The sequence below is a fragment of the Pleurodeles waltl genome, chromosome 8, assembly GCF_031143425.1.
Source record: "Pleurodeles waltl isolate 20211129_DDA chromosome 8, aPleWal1.hap1.20221129, whole genome shotgun sequence".
NCBI lineage: Eukaryota > Metazoa > Chordata > Amphibia > Caudata > Salamandridae > Pleurodeles > Pleurodeles waltl.
The window spans coordinates 212,247,608-212,262,036 of NC_090447.1; the positions used below are offsets into that span (position 1 = coordinate 212,247,608).

Consider the following 14,429-nt stretch of genomic DNA (forward strand, 5'->3'; position numbering starts at 1 on the left):
GGTTTAATGGCAGCTTAGCTACTATCACCCTGTACGCATATCCTTCTTCGAGGAAGTCAGAAATGGCTTTGGCTGCTGTTTGGTCCATCCAGAATGTGAACATATCCTTCTCATCAGAAAAGTTCTGTCAGTACCTTGATTCCCCCTTTAGACCTATTTCAGGATTTGACTTGGTGGAAAAAACATTGCAAGCACTAAGACTTCACCCCATTCCACTAACCCACTAGCATCTTCCTTTGCAAATAAATGTGCCTATACCTAAATGACTTGCGATCATAAATGCCACTGTTGTGCAAGCAGTTTCCCACAAGGGGGTCATGTTTGCCCATTTTTAAATACAATTCTAAGACTGGCCCTGAAACCCTGAAAACTACAGACACTTAATTGGAGAGAAACAGTAACAGTGACTTAATCAATTTAGTTTTACATCTGGATGCAGCACAGAAACCTCCACACTCAAGATCATACATAACTCTTAGCGTGCTAGTGCTCTGGCCTATCTTCAGCTTTCTATACACTTGATCATAACAATCTACTACACATTTATTGCTATAGCATTGGCTTTTGGAGGCACTTAACTGAACTGGATCTAAGCGTACCTCTGTAACACACCCATTACTCAGCTTCCATATTGACCCTTTGGGTGAAATTCTGATGTTTTCCAATAGAGGTATTGACTTTCACCAACCTTCAGACAATATGTAGCTACAGATTGATTGCACAGAAGTTTTTGAAACTCTATCCCAGTGTTTATTCGACATACGCTCATGGTCCTCTGAGATAAAACATAAACATAATCCTCAAAAGATTGAATTTCTCCTATTATCACCCAACAGCTCTGATTTCACCTCTCCTAAGTGGGTTACTAAGCTTTCAGCATTAAACATCCTCCCCCAGGATTGTGAAATCAGCCAATCCCTTTGCTTCACGCCGGATAGTGTGGTGCCTGGCTTGCATGTCTGCACAATGACTGTTGCTGCAATGTGAATATTAAACGTACTTTCAATTCTGACCTTACCTGTACCTGTGTTGCTTTTTCTACACTCCCGACGAGCGAGAGCAACATATCCCAACATGTCTAATGTAAGTTGTTACAGCTGAAGACCAAATGCTTTGGGGCAAAACAACATCGGAAAGAAAAACCTCACAGGCCCATTGTTAATGAACAGAGTATTTGCTCAAAATGATGGGAGACTGAGCCAGTATATGAAAAAGTTTGTAATCAACTATGCAACCTGTGGAAGCAAAAGGAGGTGAGGATTTGCTGCTTCACATTTGCCTCAAGAAGGGTTAAGTGTAGTGGAATGCGAAGCCACACTGCGTGACCCACATGCACCAATACGTTAGAGTTGTGAAGAGACTGTGCCACCAAGTGAAAGTTGCGAAGAGACTGCACCAAAGTGTCTTCACACTGAAGCTCGAAGGACATTCGAGGCATCACGTGCCCAGAGCAGAGATACAGAGTGCGAGGAATAGCTGGTGGCCCAGTGTGCCAGATACTCTGCAGAGGTTTCAGGCACGAGGAGGTAAAGTAGTGTTCCTTACCTGAGTGCAAAAAGGGCAGCATTTGCATGCATCAGCATAGGAGAGGAAAGTAAATGATGTGACAAAAATTTACTAAAATTCTTGCAGGATGTTGCACCCATTTAAAACACAGTGACAAGCGCACCGTTTGAGGAAGCTCTCTGGATGCAAAGCACTCCTTCTTTCCAACCTGTTGACTTTGATGGTCCCACCTTTAAAAAAAAAAAAAAAAAGAAAGCTCCCTGCCTGCACTGTTCATGGTGATGGACGCACCAGGTGGTGTTAGTTCTGAAGTCTATGGCTTCGTACTTGAACCCGTTTCTATGTCAGTCATCCTTGTAATCGAAATGTTGAATGTTTTATTTATGGTGGCAAGCATGCCCTATAGATTAACACCCTTCACAGTTGGTTGAGATTTATGTCCGTATATTGAAGAGCACCCCCTCCCTCACTACGCTCTTTCTTAAATAAAAAAAATTAAAAACCCGTAGACTTTCTTCTACAGTACAGGAAGTATTTTAGGAGGTTGAGAAATTTGACGAGAAGATAAAGAGGAGGGCTATATGATTTGCATATTCTACAGTCTGTCTCCAGCTTCTCATGTGAAACTTAAGTGACTCCACAGACGTACTTAAGAGGTCAGTTCCTGAGAGCCGTCATGCAGCCTGAAATTGTTAGGTGGAAGCCAAGTACAGAGCGGTGAAGAACTTTGCTCCTGTCAACTTTGACAATAATTTCATTGTGGAGACATTGTGTTAATGTTCAAGGACTTTAATCAGCCCTTTAACATTAACACACTTACTTATTTTCTCTAGATGCCTTTCCTGATACTACCATGGGTGCCAACAAATCTGAGGACACCACAGGTACAACCGCACGCTCCTTACTATTCTACAGTCTGTCCACAGCTTCTCATATCTGAACAAAGCGCAGATTTATTTTGAATTTAGACATTTCTATATAACTGTATAGAGTTGTACATTCCCAAATCAAGGATTCATTTGTTTTAAGTCCACTGTTTGCATTTGATTGTGGTCTCTAGCTTGTGGTGGGGTGGCCTCCCAAATATTTATACTGCGGAACTCTGAGTTTATGTAACTTGTGTTCTGGATGCAAAGGTTTTGGCACTTCTTGGGTGTGTGTTTTCACAGTGAAATTTGCCTGGTACTTTAAAAAATGCAGAGTGTACCTCCTTCCTCTTTATTCTTAAGCTATTTAGGAGACCCACCCATCCACTGGGGACAAATTACACCACTGTGCATAACAAATGTGGGTGTAGGTCGTAAATGATCATTGCCACTACATTGTCTGGAGGATGAGGGCCAGAATGTTCTTGCAATCTTCCTGAACTGGCTCAGGAAGATGTGAGGGTGCTCCAGAAATTTGAAGTATGCTTGAAAAACCTAGATCTTCACTATCTCCCACACGAGTACCATAAGTGAGAGGTACCATTTTGGTAGGTGAGCTCAAGGATACAAGGAGTTGTACAGATAATAGATTAGTTCTTGTTAAACTGCAACTTTCAGAAAAGACGTGAAGACTTGTGGGTTTAATGTGACCCACTCTTAAGAGAAGTGATCTTGCAATCACTACAGATGAGTATGAAGAGAAAATCAGGGCAGATAAAATATTTTAAATTCATACGAATGTGTTGATGGTGTGGAACACTACGCCTCATGGCTAGTAGCGTCTGAGAATCAAAGCTATATGTAATAAGTGTAAGAAAACCGACCATTATACAAAGGGTTTCAACGGTGTTCCAGGTGTGGAAAAACTAGCATGTGAAGAGGGTGACCCACCAGTAATTTCTCAGGACACTGTAAGCCTTCTGCTACTGTAGATACTGGTGTGGTAGAGTGACACAGAATGACAGTGATGTACAACAGAAAGTTTAGGGAGAAGTACAACAGAAAGTTTAGGGAGAAGTTCAGGCTGCACAGACAGACATTAGACCAGGATGCTGTAGCAGTCAAGTTGTTAAGCTGTATTTCTTTTCTCCAAACAGTGATGTGGTTTTGGGGAAAATTCACAGTGGGCAAGGTGTGTCAGTGCAGAGTTGATAGTATTATTGGAGGAAAATGCAAACAGAAATGGGGATTTTTCTGGGTGTCGATGAACTTCCCTGGGTACAAAAGCATGCTATTAAGGAAGAGGGTTTTGAAGTGGATAGTTTGTATCTGAATTTTGAAAAGGGACTTTACTAGTGTTTGAAAATGTGTATGATTTAAAATTGTGCTGAAAGAAGGAGCGAAACCTGATGGACATAAGTTACACAGAATGCCTGTTGGCATGAAGAGGCGGTGAATGATGAGCTTAAGAGGGGGTGTGGTTCTACCTGTGGAGTCCTCAGAATAGTTGCCACCCAGGGCTTTGTCAGAATAGGTATCTGGAGAAAATAAGGTTGTGTGTTGATGTTGAAGCACTGAATAACTAGTTGGTGGTTGACAAACTCCCTTTGTCTCCACAATGAACTTATTGTCCATGTTGACAGGAGCAAAGTTCTTTACCACTCTGTACTTTAATTCCTCATAGGATAATTTCAGGCTGCATGAGGAATCTCAGGAGCTGACCTATGTAGTATGTCTGTGGAGTGATTTAAGTTTGTATTGGTGCCTATCTGCAGCCCCAGACTTTCAGAGGGTGATCACATCCTTATTTAGAGTGTTGGACGATGTAATTTTCTACCTAAGTGATGTTTGCTTTTGGAAACACTTAGGAACAGCAAAATGAAAGTATTTAACTTTCTGAGAAAGTTTGAAGAGCATGGTTTACCTTTGAGAGCTCACAAATGCAGATTGGGCAAAAATGAGATTACTTATTTGGGACACAAGTGTGACGGGAGTCAGGCTGAAGAAAGATTTGGTTAATGCTATTTGCAGACTGGACACTCCAAAAAAAGAAGCGTTATCATTAATGGGAATGGTAGAATTTTATGGCAGATTTATGGAAGACTTAGTGGACAAGGCTTACCACATTGAGCTGCTAAGAGAACTTACCAAAATGACTGTCCCATTTACACTCCAGATTTTTACGTAGCCAACAGTTTGTTGAATCAAGCATCTAATTTGCAAGTATTTGTGCCTGGAAGAGTGTGCAGTCACCACTGATGCCAGTGCAGAAAATGTTGGAGCACTGTTGGTTCAAGTGAATTATGGCGCAAAACAGACAATAGCATTTGAGTCTGAAGGTCTGAGATAGAGAAGGTCCCTAGCAGTGAGTTGGGCCATTTACACGTTTTGTAGCTTTCTGTGATGTGAACGATTTGTAGTGAGGACCTGTCATAATCCATTGAAGTAGGTCTCTGAGAGGGAAGTGTTTAATGCACAGTAAGCATGCATCAGGAAATTGGTTATTGGACTGTACACATTCACAGCTCATTATGTTCCAGGAGTAAGGAATTATGTATCGGACTGCTTGTCCCATTTAATGTGCACAAAGCCTGAGTTGGATAAGATAGAGGAGGATTTTGGAAGAAGAAGAAACAGCCAAAGATGAGGTGATACAAGAGGTGTGGTGAGGTCTGTTGTGAGGGTGAAAGGAGAAGAGATGGTTGCTGATAGACATTGAGTCCTTCTGGGTGGCGATGGATGAGCTGTGAACTAAAGGTGGTTTGGTCTTTAGAGGTGCAAGATTGGTTCCACCCAAGTCCATATTTTTCCATATGGGGCATCTAGAAGTAGTGAACTCTATTAAAAGGCTAAGATTGGACTTCTGATGGCCATGTTTAGACATTGAAGTTGAATGTGTCAGAGGTAAAGTGCTTGAGTGATGTCAGTTCAGGTGTAAAGCAATTTATGTGAAGTTTTTTCGGAGGAAATGTTCACTTTAGAAGTCTCTCAATTGACTGTTACGAAGTTCCTCTCAACGGAAATGGACAAATATTACACTGAATACAGGATTGTCCATAAGACAAGTGCTCTCCACCATCCTGATAGTAATGGAATGTTAGAGAGGTTCAGTTGTACATTGAAGGGAAGCCTCCATTAGGACAAAAGTTGTGGGATGAATCGGAAGAAAGGGCTGTATGAAGGTTTTGGCTTACGGGCTTTCTCCTCATGATACCACTGGGCTGACTCCATTCAAGCTATTAAGAGGAAGAGTTCACAGCTGCAAATTTGATCAAGGCTGAAGGGTTACAGAAAATGGTGGGGCAAAGTGCCTGTTCATGATGAGTGGAGGTAAAGAAAAGTTGAGTTGTAGAAAAAATTGAAAGTCAATTTTAATGCATGTAAGTGTGGTTGGGAAGTGAAGCTGGGTTTCCACTGCAGTATAAATGTGGTGGAAGTTCTCCAAGTCACTTTAGGTGGTATATCTATTAAAGAATGCCATGCTGACATCAGGATCTGAAACTTGGGGTGAGTCTTCTAATCACTAGTAGCATCTGGTATGGAAGATGGGCCAGTGAGGGCCCACGTGCTCTGTGTCAAACAGAGGTGGTGATACATCCCAGATGGTATTGAACATGCAGAATGTTGTTGCTCGACTTGAATGGAAGCAGATCTCTAGGAGACCTGCATAATTGTAGGAGTATGTGAGATCTGATTGCTGCTATTTCGCTTTGTCTTTCAGGGTATGTTATTGGTGTGGGATCTAGTACTGTTTCTCCCCCCTACCCTTTATAATATTAATTGTAATTTAAGTCTGGTCACCTTTGGGTGTACAGTAAATAGTGTGCTCCATGTTTCCTGCATCTTCACCCATACTTATTCCCACCACTTACGCTTATTACAAATGTATAAAAGTTAACTTATTTGACGCTATTTTCTATGTATCTTCAGTCACTTATGATTACAAATGTATAAATCTTTTAAATGAGCCAAGGTTTTACTGATAACAAACACGTCTAGAGGTCTTACTTGCTTTACTACTGTATATATCATGTAATGTATCATCCACCTGCAGCTTTGTGCACATTCTTACTCTAGAATCCTTTGTTTTAAAACACTTGATTACTCTTTGGTGCATTGCACTATATTAAAAATAATGTGGTAAAGTAGGTCCTTACTGCACACGGTCACCATAGAGCTAGTACAGATCTGTGAGGAGGAGAAGTAGCTTATCCAGCCCTGGCAGCAGCTTCCCGCCTGAGGCTCTCTGCCCCATACCCTCAGGCATTCAGCCTCCTCCAGCTGAAGATGTTGGTCTCTGAATCATTCTCTGTGGAGCGCTAAACACGTTCTGGCTTTGACGGTGCTTGTTTCGGTTTTACCTAGTGCCCTGAAGTAGGCTACTCCCAGGTGTTCTGGTTTGTAGGGCAAAACACAAACGCTGTGGGATAGCGTAACTGGATGGACGGAATGCGGAACCAATCAAACATTCACCCCCAGTCACAAATCTGGGTTTAATCCATCCATTATTTTGCTCACCATGCCACCCCAGTTTGAACCCAGCCATATGCAAATCAGTCTTGACCCTGTTCCTCATGGGAGCAGTCCAGCCCGAACTGCCAGGCCAGGTTCTCCCTGGACCGGAAACAAGCATCCTGGACCGGTTTCAGGGTTTCACCCCTCATCAGCCAGGCTAGCTTGAATCCAGTGGCACAGTGAGCCCGGGACCCACGTCTGGGCATACCCGGCGCACTTAGGGTGGCAAAAGCAAGGCAAAACACAAACGCTGTGGGATAGCGTAACTGGATGGACGGAATGCGGAACCAATCAAACATTCACCCCCAGTCACAGATCTGGGTTTAATCAATCCATTATTTTGCTCACCATGCCACCCCAGTTTGAACCCAGCCAAATGCAAATCAGTCTTGACCCTGTTCCTCATGGGAACAGTCCAGCCCGAACTGCCAGGCCAGGTTCTCCCTGGACCGGAAACAAGCATCCTGGGACCGGTTTCAGGGTTTCACCCCTCATCAGCCAGGCTAGCTTGAATCCAGTGGCACAGTGAGCCCGGGACCCATGTCTGGGCATACCCAGCGCACTTAGGGCGGCAAAATCAAGGCAAAACACAAACGCTGTGGGATAGCGTAACTGGATGGACGGAATGCAGAACCAATCAAACATTCACCCCCAGTCACAGATCTGGGTTTAATCCATCCATTATTTTGCTCACCATGCCACCCCAGTTTGAACCCAGCGATATGCAAATCAGTCTTGACCCTGTTCCTCATGGGAACAGTCCAGCCCGAACTGCCAGGCCAGGTTCTCCCTGGACCAGAAACAAGCATCCTGGGACCGGTTGCAGGGTTTCACCCCTCATCAGCCAGGCTAGCTTGAATCCAGTGGCACAGTTCTGGTTTGTAGGGCCTGATGTTTAATCTTAGGGAGTTAGACATTCTCTTTAGCTTTCGTCAGTGGCTTCTGAGCAAATATTCAGCCAGGGTAAATTTGGTCCTTCATCCTAGAAAGGACTGATAATGTGAAATAAATGCCTGAAATGAAGGACCTGAATAGGGAACTGTTCTGCGTTGCTTTCAGCTAAAACCTCCCTTCTCGCAGGACTTCCTCACTCTCTTTCTTTTTCTGTTTCCTCTAAACTCTGAAGTAACTGAAAGGAAAAAGGTAGCTCAAAATAAAACCACAAAATAAAGGGATAATGTAATCTATCTTTTTTCCACAATATAGAATTCTTATCATCTAAACTTACTCAGATGTATTGGTCCAACTTGTTTTTAATCGGATAGGAACACATTTTTTTATCGTTAAGTCCAACAATTGACCTATAAAGAATTCACTCACATAGTAAAAGACAATATGGAAATCAGCTGTATTTCTTCTCTACACCTGGATAGGTTTGTTTTAGTGCTCAGTTTACTATCTAGTTCAGGTGTTGATTCAACAAAACCTTCTGAGATTAGCGCGTGCAACACCCAACCCTCCACTGTGCTTCAAAGTTGTACGAATAATTCACCATCAAATAGAAATCTTCCATGTCAACGCTGCCATTTTTATTACAGTTTGTGTGCATCAGGTAGACATGGATTTATCTGTTGGAAGCTAACTCAACACTTGGGAGTCCACCCTAGTGACTGCTTGCTCCTTAGAGTAAGCAGGCATTGAATGTGACACTCTTGCTCAGCTGATAATCCTGATCATCTAATCACATCCTTTGTTTATCGTACATGTAAAAGCAATGCTATAACAAGGTTTAGGAAATGTGGTGTTCTAGATTTATACTGAACGGAATAATTTCCACTCATTATAGGCATCCCTGGTGGATTTAAGTCTTTTGGCTTTTTTTTTTATTTTTTTTTAGGTGGCACAGCAATTTGTAATATACTGTTTTACCTTAATACGGGCAATATAATTTTAGAAACGAATGTCCAAAGGACAGATACTTCTGGTCCCAGTTTCAATAAGAGCGTGCACCATAATTTATTGTCTTGCATTGTTTGTAGCTCACGTCTTACACTAAGACGAGCTTTTATTTTGTTCTAGATGAACTTATTCAGAAAGAACAGAGCTACTCTGATGATGTCCTGGCAAATATGGTCAGTGAGCCGAGGATTAGCTATGGGAACGACGCTCTTATGCCTTCTCTGACTGAGACTAAAACCACAGCAGAACTTCTTCCAGTCGACGGGGAATTCAACCTAGATGACCTTCAACCATGGCATCCGTTCGGAGTTGACTCTGTGCCGGCCAACACTGAAAATGAAGGTACACAGTAGGAGGCATAAAGAATCCCATTCTAATCGCATGTGCGTTTCCTTTCAGGACTGAACGTTTTAGTGTGTTTGTTTTTGAATGGTGAAAAGTTGTTGGCTTGTGTTGGATGTTTACATTGCCAACAAAGCAGCATGCTTCATAGATATTGCCTTTTCCGAAAATGAAAACCCCTATCTTTTCTGAAAAAATATATTCTCTCAGTGCATGGACTTTGGTGTGTTTTGTGTAGTACAGCCACGCACTGCAGATATGCCAATTTGTAACGCGCAGTCTTTTCACTGAGACATTTATTGTTCGATTGTCACATAATGAATCTAATGAATTAAATGACCACAAAGAAACTTTTTAATTGATTATTGCGCCTTTGTTGCTGAAAATAATGTGCACACTAAAGCTCAGTCTTGGAATTGTTTAACGTGTGTAAATCAAAAACTAGAAATTATGATGCATTGGTATGGGTTGTTAGTAGCGTTTGCAAAATTCAACTCCTAACCTTTAAATATTTTCGTTTTAAATTACTCTTATTGCAATGTCGTGAACTTTGGTCGAAGTTCTAATTTAGACATTTTGTGGCATAATTTATTAATATTATGCTGGATCATGCTTTGTTTCTAAGGACCACGTCACTGTTTTTGCTTCAGAACATCAGTATATGAAACTCCTTTGGCTTAGTGTCTGTTCCTTTGAGGCTGGTGAATGAATTTGCGAATGTATTCTTTATCAAGCCTTAGCCATTGCATGTTTGCAGTTGGATAAGAAAGCTACAGGAACCCGAGCGGGTGAATTAGGCATGCATAGTTAATGTCAATTGAAATACAAAAGACACTGGTGTGAGGCAGTCGGATGAGTTTGGGTGTCTGTTTTTGTAATAGCTTTAATTCATTAATTGAGTCCGCTGAAGGGGTTGGATTGGGGAAGAACTGAGTTCATACGATTATGGTAACAAGAACAGAATCTGCATCATAGTGACCTTTCCTAGCAAAAACATCTTTAATTATTAATAATTCAAACTGAAGAACCTAAACATTTTTTATCATTGTTTATTCTCTAACAGTGCTTTGATTGCACGAGTTCTCTCATGATGATTAATATATGCCTTTTATTTTTTAAAGACGATTCCTGTCCTTTAATACATAAAAAGTATAATTTTGGAGGGGGGGGGGGGCAATATTGAAAAGCTGCCAGATATTGGTTATTCAGTACAAAGAGATAACAATGCATACTAGAAAATTAGCACCAGTCATTTCATTTCAGCAGTGAAATAAACCTCACATATGTGCCAGTGTTTAGACTGTAGCCGTTTGATTTTTATTTAGATTTCCACCCATGCATAAGTTACCTGTTTGATCAATTTTAAAAGAAAATCTTTGGGGTTCCATAAAACATTGGCTGGTCCACTGACATGTTGCACACACACTGGATCTTCATTAAGGTAGACTTCATAAGGTAGTCAAATTGCCTTTTCACTCAATCAATATTCAAGATTAATGATTGAATTGGGGTAAATGCTCCGAAAAAACTTTGTGTTGGAAAGACGTCCACATTTTAAATATGAATGAACCATATCACTTACAACAGTCATAAAAACACATACATTCTTCACACATTGCCATGCCTTAGGTTGTCTGAACCATTTCACCTTTAAATCTTCTTGATTAGTTACATACTTTTACACTATTGAAGTATAAATTTAACTTTGCATAGCTTTAGCCAAACCCACAGATCAACAAAAACAATGTTCCCATTTATTGATATACAGTCTTGCGGGGCCTCTGCAGTAATATTCATTTTTTCCCAGCAACCCATGTGATCCAAGATTGATAGTCTGCTGATCCTCGTTTTGTAGTATTAAGCGAGCATGTATGTCACACTACTCTGTTGTCCGTTAAGTCATGATAAAAACCCTGTCCTGAAAATATATGTTGAAGGGTAGTTTGTTCATGTTTCAACTGTGTGTAATGTGGGTGGCAGGTGCCTGAAACTTAAACATCACACATACTTGGACTTCAAAGTAATGCTTTCATTCACAAGAGAAAGGAACAATTTATAATGGCTTTAAGTTCTCTGGGTGACTGGGAAAATGTAAAGCTTCACTTTTCAGTGTCCTCTTCACCTTTCCTCAAGGTACTCTTTTGAAAAGGAATCATTAAATCCATTGACTATAGATACGAGCAAAACATACTGCTTGTGCTTAACCCAAGATTGCTTGCCTTCTGAATCCAGCAAAATCATTCTTTTTATTTTGAATCATGGCGGTCCTTCTGTTTTAGAAGATTTTAACAACTTTCAGTTCTGACTCAGCTTTCACATCGGCCTTTTGTGAGATGAATCTTCAAGTTCCTCTGTTATCATCACTGACTATTATTTAATCCTTCTTTTCTGTTACCAGATCATTAACCTGTACTCTTAAACCTTTTGTCTCCAGGGGAAAGATAGCTTGGAGTTATCTCTCTTAGTGTATAGTTAGAACTACACACTTTCATCACCTTAACTAAAGCCTTAACTCAGTCCTTCCCTCGCCAGAAAACTCTTACGTGATCTCCTGCCAACTCTCCTGTTTTTCACTATTTAAAGGGTCCCTGAAATTGATTCATTTTCTACATCCCTTTGGACTGGTTACATGTACAGATTCAATAACGCCCTGTTTCATTTGCATGTTAGGAGTCCCATAAGGACACCCACTTTTCTTGCCTGTTCTTCCATTATATGGTTTCTATTAAATCGCTTGGTCTATTTTCCGCAGTGTACTGCCCCTTACAAGTCAAACAGCCTACGCAACTTGTAAGAAATCACACTGACAGTCTCTGGGGGAGAGACACATTTGTAAATGACCCCACACCAGGACTAACTGCAGCTTGTGTGATCGTGACACACCTGCACTGCCAGACCATTACACTTGCACAGAATAGTTAATTAAAAGATCTGATAGCAAAAATATTCAAATGCCCCAGATATTCCAGTGCCCCAGGGACAAAAGTGGCATTTGATGGTGCTGTAAGTCAGCCCTTGCACACAGGTTCCTGGTGAGAAACAAATGGCTAACTTCTTGTGAATTTGAATCTTTTAATGAATCTGATACAAGGGAATAGTGAAAAGGAGAGCTGCTAGTGAGTTTTTGCTTTTGTATGTATATTGTTATCTGCCTAGGATACTCTTCTTCAGGCACCTACCGGCCCTGTAAATCTTTGGCCAGCATGAAGAAGGCGCAGGAGACAAAGTAGAAACAAGAATCTTTTACCAGATCTCTTGGGCTGTCTAATCAGGGAAGGTGCTTATATCATCACAGTGTGATGGATAGGCCGTTGCTATATCGGTGGGTGAATTGTTCAGTATAATTGTATTTATTAATTCGATCCACTAAAAAGTGTAATGTGAAATTGTTTTTACTAACAAACCAAACTGTTCAGGGGCAGGTGTAGGCCAAGCATCGTTGAGATACTCTTGGCTGCCCCTTGGGTAGCTGGGCTGAGCTAATTGCAGAATCTGAATAAAGATGCAACAATCGTCAGGAACAATGCTATATATCTTATGGGGATCTTGTCTACATTATCAATGCTTTTTGTAGACCTCACTAGTTTCCATAGTGTGCTGACAGTTTACATGTCTTCCTACTTAATCAATAAATTCATTCTCAGTCATACATTTTGATAAACATTGTAATCACCAGTATAACAAAAATGGATGCTGCCACTATCTGTATAGGAGTTTTAAAAATTCCAAGGGCACGTGCATTTAAATTAAATGTTCATGTACTGTTATAAGACTTTTGTAAGGTATTGTGCTAACATCAACTGCTCTTTTTATCAATGTTAACCACTTATGCTTCTTAAATGACATGGTTTTTAAACGCCAAAAAGGACACAGTCAAGCAGAAAACACATGGGATACTTAAACAATATATGGTACTCCTGCTTTAGGATGTTGGCATTGCAGAGGATCAGGGAGTATCTAGGTCCACATCTTGATGTTGGCGTGAGCATGTGCACGGGGACCCCCACCGATGTGAAAACGTAACATTAAATGTTTACAAGTCAGAAGTCACAACTGTCCCTATGCTATTGGCCAGCACCTTTTAATTGTCCATGTTACAAGCTCTGTCAGAACATGTGTAACTCCATTTAGAATACGTCAGTGTTCAAAGAACTGTTTAGGTACATCTGACGGAGGGTTCAAATCTACTTTTTATATTTAACAGTCCCACACACCCCGGACCTTCTTTTCACCTCAGTATACATTTACAGATAATAAATCTGTGCTTTGTAGAGAGGTTTTTGGACAATAAGCCTGATTCTTTATCATGACCACAATGACAACCTTCATTCTTTTTGTAAAGCGATTATGCTAAATATTTCACTCTGGTGGAAATCAATATGCACGATTTACCGAGCAGTTTCTTGTGCGTTTATGAGAGATTCCACTGGGTTGCTGAGTCTTACTGCAATTCTAAAGATAGCTCCTCCTCGTAATTGAATTCAACTAGAACGTCAGCTGCAAGTCCTTATATGCCCACCAGCAAAACCCAAATTAGTTGTAATATGCTTTAACCAAAAAGCATACTGATTAACTCATTAACATTTTAAGAAATCTGGGGAATTGAAGAAGTGTTTTGGGTGAGACAATAAAAAAATTAAACGTAATACTAAATTAGACAAGGGGCAGCCATACTAAAAAAAAAAAAAAACTGCGATAGCCCTTACCTTCTCACAGCACATTGTTTGTGGCGCTTTAACTGATACACCTTAGGAATGCAGAGAGAGGAAAGAAGTGAAGCAGATTTGCCTCCACAAAGGTGTGTAGCAGCAGAGAAACCTATGGCTTTATCTTAGCATCACTGGTCCCTAATACACCTGCAACACTACACGACTGCACATCAACGTGCAGCATCTTCTACTTTGATTGAAAGTTATATGACTATATGTAGCTCACTCTTCATGATCTTCATAAATCAATCCCACAAACAAGAACTGTTTGCACAGAGAAGCTTTAGTCACGCCCCCACCTTTCAACCTATTGTATCCAGCACCAGGCCCCCTGTCAGTATGCAGAATAATGGAAGGTCTAATGTACAGACTTCAGGCAATTCTGGGATACCAGATATGCAGCATATTGAATATTGCTTCATTATTCCGCAGTTGAAAACATTTCCCAAATACCCCTTATATTTCTAACTTAATCTTTCTGCTCTAACTGTTATTAAAACAGTTTCTCAGCTGCTGCAAGTATTTTGCTAATTATCTGATCAAAAGTAATGGCATAAGCCCATCATATTGTATGGAAAATCGCATCTGTCTG

General features: G+C 40.8%; 1 protein-coding gene and 1 long non-coding RNA gene across 5 annotated transcripts in view; one reads left to right on the plus strand and one right to left on the minus strand.

Annotated features, from left to right (window-relative positions):
- Window positions 1-14,429, plus strand: part of APP (amyloid beta precursor protein) — a 403,467-nt gene that overhangs the window by 327,701 nt on the left and 61,337 nt on the right. For all 4 annotated transcript variants that reach the window (XM_069204083.1, XM_069204081.1, XM_069204085.1 and 1 more), the window contains one exon: window positions 8,907-9,128. In XM_069204083.1, coding sequence (XP_069060184.1) covers window positions 8,907-9,128 — 222 coding nt within the window. The remainder of the gene's footprint in view (window positions 1-8,906; window positions 9,129-14,429) is intronic.
- Window positions 1-14,429, minus strand: part of LOC138249887 (uncharacterized) — a 40,716-nt gene that overhangs the window by 15,577 nt on the left and 10,710 nt on the right. The window contains exon 2 of the long non-coding RNA XR_011194854.1: window positions 13,835-13,875. This is a non-coding gene — a long non-coding RNA (uncharacterized lncRNA). The remainder of the gene's footprint in view (window positions 1-13,834; window positions 13,876-14,429) is intronic.